Here is a 4,996-nt window from a genome sequence, read left to right on the forward strand (position 1 = left end):
GCGCTCGCGGCCACTGCGGGCTGAGCGGGAGGTCGGGATGGAATCTCCCCGGTCAGCCCCGCAGCGTTGACGGGCGTCGCGGTGAGCCAATGGGCGTACGGAAGGCAGGATTGACGGGCCGAGGGGGCGGGATTTCCCGCGCGGAGGCCTCTGAGCTCCCGGCTGGGGCGGCGGCGCCGGCGAGAGGGCGGGTCGGGTCAGCTGCTGCAGGCGGGGCCGCGCGCCGAGCCGTGGGCGGCCGCCGAGTGTCCTGCCGCCGCCCAGCCTTCGCCACGATGCCGGGGATCGACAAGCTGCCCATTGAGGAGACGCTGGAAGACAGTCCGCAGGTGAGGCGCGGGCGGCGGCGGCGGGCAGCGCGCGGCCTAGCGGGGGCCTGGCGCCTCCGGGGCCCGCGGCCCAGTGGGCGCCGCCGCCGTTCGGGGTCGCTGCCTGCCGGCCGGGACCGCGCCCTACCCTCCGGGGCCGGGCTGGAGGCCCGCGCGGCCGGGCCGCGGGCTGAGGCCGAGCGGCCGCCGCCGTCTCCGGTGGGGCCTGGCCTGGCGCCGGAATCCGCGTCGGGTCTCCGTTGCCTTTCACGGGCGGTGCTGTTTGTATCGCGATGGCGAGCTCAGTCCTGGTAGTCGGAGGAGGCCTGGCGCGCAGGGGACGGAAGGGGCTGCGGGGCGGACGCGCCTGGCTCCCCGCGCTGTGGCGGTGTCCGAGTCTCTGCTGTGCGGTGGCTGTCACTTGAGCTGTGCACCACGCGGGTGACGGAAGACGCCTACGCTGCTGAGCCTTGGCTTGCAGACTTGGCCCGAATAAACTCATCAGAATGAAAACCCTGCCTTGTGCGTTGGGGATGATGCTGGTGTGGTTGCTCTAGCAGAAGACAGTTTGGGAAAATATAACTGTTGGGGTTCTTCTTCAGTACTGGAAGAAATCAGTTGTATTTTTAAAAGGTGTTAGGGCCTGTGACTTGCATCAACTTCCATTTTACATTCGCCTTTATATAGATAGTAAGGGCTTTTATAGATTGTTTTACATATAAAACAGTGTTGCTGGTGGACTTCTTAAATATTGCTTGCTGAGAAATGCATATTTCATAGGCATTTATAGTGTAATGTGCTCCCCTTTCCCCAAAAAAGAAAAGGGCTAAAGCTTGTTTTCCTGGATGACACCTTTGCCGTGGATTTTGTGCCGGTTTTGATTTCCAGGTTGAAATTTGGCTCTGATTGTAGAATTGATTTATTCTTTTCTCATTCTGAGAGCTATCCTATCTTTATAGGCCAGTTGCTCGGATGTAATGTACTCTTATCAGGCCATATGAGAGAGCGACACCCACAGTCTGGGTTATCTCACAACTGGTTTACATTTTGTTTAATGACTTTCCCAGTGTAAAATCTTAAGCTGTATTTATTTTTAGATAATTTGCAACAATTTTGTGGTTGTATTGGTCAGAATAATTTTATCTTTTTGCTTTTTAAAAATTAAGACTCAGTACACTGAACTACTTTTTACCCAGTTTCCTTTTTATAGCATATAAAGACTGAAAGTGAATGAGTTGCACAGTGCCCTATCTGTGACTTTCAGTGTGGAAATAATCTTGAACTTTCTGTGTAATTAATTAGTTTATAACTTGAATCAGGCCCATTCTGTAGCCCAGGCTGGCCTCAAACAGGCCTCCTCCTGCTTCTGACTACTGATTGCAAGCTTGAACCACAAGTACTTTCAGTTGTTGTTATTTTTTTAAATTAATTAATTTGTTTATTATGTATACAATATTCTGTCTGTGTGTATGCCTGCAGGCCAGAAGAGGACACCAGATCCCATTACAGATGGTTATGAGCCACCATGTGGTTGCTGGGAATTGAACTCAGGACCATTGGAAGAGCAGGCAATACTCTTAACCTCTGAGCCATCTCTCCAGCCAGTTGTTGTTATTTTTAATTTAAAATTTGTTTTTATGTATATGGGTGTTCTGGCTGCATGTGTTTGTGTACCACTTGCATGCTTGTTGCCCCAACAGGGCAGCAGAGGGTCTTGGATCCTTTGGAACTGGAGTTACTGATTGGTTGTGAGCCACCATGTGGGTGCTGAAAATTGAACCTAGATTCTCTAGAAGAGCAGTCAGTGTCTTGAACGAGTGAGCCATTTCTCCAGCCCCTGTTTTTTAATTGAAAACAATGATTTTTTGGAACTGGAGACTGGATCCAGGACCTTGCACTTGCTAGGTAAATGCTGTATCACTAAGATAAATCTTCACTCTTGCTTTTATTTATTTTTTGTATGTATATGTATTGTACATGTATGTATATATGTGTTTACACATCCTTGTGTGTGTGCTCATGTTCATGCAGGCCCAAAATTGATTTATCTTCTTTGATTGCTTACCGTTTATTTACTGAGACAGGGTCTTTCTCTGAACCCTGGGTTTGCTAATTCAGCTAGTCTAGTTTGCCAGCTTGCCCCAGGTTTCCTGTCTCTGTCTTATAAGTGCTGAGAGCACATATGATCTCCACACATGCACAGTTTTTACATGGGTTCTGGGGAAGCTGGACTCTGGTCCTCAAGCTAGCAGGGTAAGTGCTTTATCTGCTGAGCCACCTTCCCAGCCCTTTTAGTGTGTGATTAAGTGTCTGCAGCTACTCTTGTATATGCATGTATAGGTTAGAGGACAGCCTGAGGGTCCTTCCTCAGCACCTGCCTAGCTGGTTTGGTTTGTTTTGGAGATAGTGTCTCCCTTAGAGACCTTGGTCTCTCAAGGGATCCTGTAGGCTAGGCTGACTCGCAGCAAGCCCCAAGGCTTGTTATGCCTTCTCAGTACTGGGATTATGTGCATCTGCCACCATACCCAGCTTTTCACATGGCTCCTTTATAGCTTAAATCTCTTCATAGTATTCTGAATTTAAAATTCCAAGCCTGCGCATTTCCTTAAGTGATTTAACAGGCATCTCTTAAAATATTTTATTAGCATATATTAATTACACGTAACAATGGATCTTATTATGACATTTCCATTTTTGTTGTATTTGCCCCTTACCTCTCTTGTTCTCCCTTTCTCTTCCCAACAAGTTCTCTTTCTTTCATGTCTTTTAAAAAGACTTTTGTTTTGTTTTGAGAGGAAACTCTTGTGTTGCTCAGGCTAGCTCAAGAGATCTCTGTGCCTCAGCCTCCAGACTAGTTGAGGCTACAGCTGGTGTACCTTATCCGGCTCTCACTGTTGTACTCTCAGAGTCTTTCCTAGTTCTGCTTTTATAAATAGGGCTGAGATGAATGTTTTTTCATATATGTCCTTCTCAGTTTATCTAGAAAGTAATCCAATAAGAATAATAAGGAATATGAAAACTCTCAAAGCTCCTAATGTACTCTTTCTTTTTGAATTTTTTTTTTTTTTTTGTAATAGGCCTGGTCATTTTGGAACTCCATTTGTAGCCTAGGTTAGGCTCGAACTCATAGAGAGCCACTTGCTTCTGCCTCCTGAGTGCTGGGATTAAAGGTGTGTGACACTATTGCCTGGCCTCTGACTTTTTTTTTTTTTAAGTTTTGATTTATAATAAAGCTTTCAAAGTTCAAATCTAATTTATTTAACATAAAGGTATTATTGAAAGTTATATACTGGCAAAAGAGCTGAAGGGGTAAATTTAAGCCTCTACTAGAACATGTTTTGTCTATGTTGTTTTGAAAATAGGAATCACAGTGAATCTTGTTAATTTATTATTATTATTTGGTTTTTTTGAAACAGGGCTTCTCTATGTAGCCATGGATGTCCTGGATCTCATTCTGTAGACCAGGATGGCCTACAACTCAGAGATCCACCTGCCTCTGCCTCCCAAGTGCTAGGATTAACACCACTTATGCCTAGCTTTCTTCTTTTTTAATGTTTTAAAACAGCACTTGATAGACAGAGAGTGGACCACTAGAGGGAAGAAGAGTCTGTTACATTTGGCCAATGGTAGTGCATGTGTGAAAATATCTTGGCAAAGTAGAGTATGAGACTGGACTTCACACGTCACAGAGGTCTTGTACTACATCCTAAACCCAATTGCTTAAGTTTTTCCTTTGAATACAGGAAGTTAGTCAATAAAAATATAAAGTCTGTCCAGGTGTGGTGGCTCACGCCTGTAGTCTCAGTACTTCAAAGGCTGAAGCAGAATGAACACCATGGGTTTGAGGCCAGCTTGGCGTATCTTCAACCAACTATATGTGTGTATTGGGGTGGGGTAGTATCATCCTTTAGATTTTAAGCTTTCGTTGTCCCCTACCTTTTTTTTCTTTAATTTGGCTACCATGCATTGCTTTTCCCCCATGCATCCTGTTTTTAGCTTTAATTTCAGGAATTTTAATTTGTAAAAAACACACCTTTGTTCTTTTTGCTTATGCTACTTTTGTTGTTGTTTTTTGAGGTAGCGTTTCCGTGTGGTCCTGGTGTCCTAGAATTCTCTCTGTAGAATAGGCTAGCCTCAGACTCAGAGATCTGCTCCTCCTCTGTCTTCTAAGTGCTAGGATTAAAGGTGTGCACCACCATGCCCAGCTTTAAGCAGCTACTTTAATGAAATGAATCAGAATAAAAAAATCTTTGGACTTCTTGACATTACTATCAAAAGTGCTTAAATAGATTACAAGTCAGAATTACTAAAGTTCTAGTATTTTAGTGCTTTAAAAAAAGTGTTTCAGGGGCTGGAGAGATGGCTCAGAGGTTAAGAGCATTGCCTGCTCTTCCAAAGGTCCTGAGTTCAATTCCCAGCAACCACATGGTGGCTCACAACCATCTGTAATGAGGTCCGGTGCCCTCTTCTGGCCTTCAGGCATACACATAGACAGAATATTGTATACATAATAAATAAATGAATAAATAAATAAATATTTAAAAAAAGTGTTTCATTGTCTGATTTATGTAAACTTGAATTTATTTTTATTTTTTTATTTTTTACAGACAAGGTCTTTATTGGGTGTATTTGAAGAAGATGCTACCGCTATTTCCAATTATATGAACCAGTTGTATCAAGCTATGCAC

General features: G+C 44.6%; 1 protein-coding gene across 1 annotated transcript in view; it reads left to right on the plus strand.

Moving 5' to 3' along the window:
* Positions 1–260: 260 nt before the first annotated feature.
* Appl1 (adaptor protein, phosphotyrosine interacting with PH domain and leucine zipper 1) overlaps positions 261–4,996 on the plus strand; it is a 39,935-nt gene continuing 35,199 nt past the window's right edge. The window contains exons 1-2 of the mRNA XM_050158244.1: positions 261–329; positions 4,916–4,996. The exon at positions 4,916–4,996 is cut by the window's right edge and continues 19 nt beyond it. Coding sequence (XP_050014201.1) covers positions 276–329; positions 4,916–4,996 — 135 coding nt within the window. The 5' untranslated portion in view covers positions 261–275. The remainder of the gene's footprint in view (positions 330–4,915) is intronic.

Source organism: Alexandromys fortis, unplaced genomic scaffold, assembly GCF_014885135.2.
Source record: "Alexandromys fortis isolate MF-2015 unplaced genomic scaffold, M_Fortis_MF-2015_v1.1 scaffold_106, whole genome shotgun sequence".
Lineage (NCBI taxonomy): Eukaryota > Metazoa > Chordata > Mammalia > Rodentia > Cricetidae > Alexandromys > Alexandromys fortis.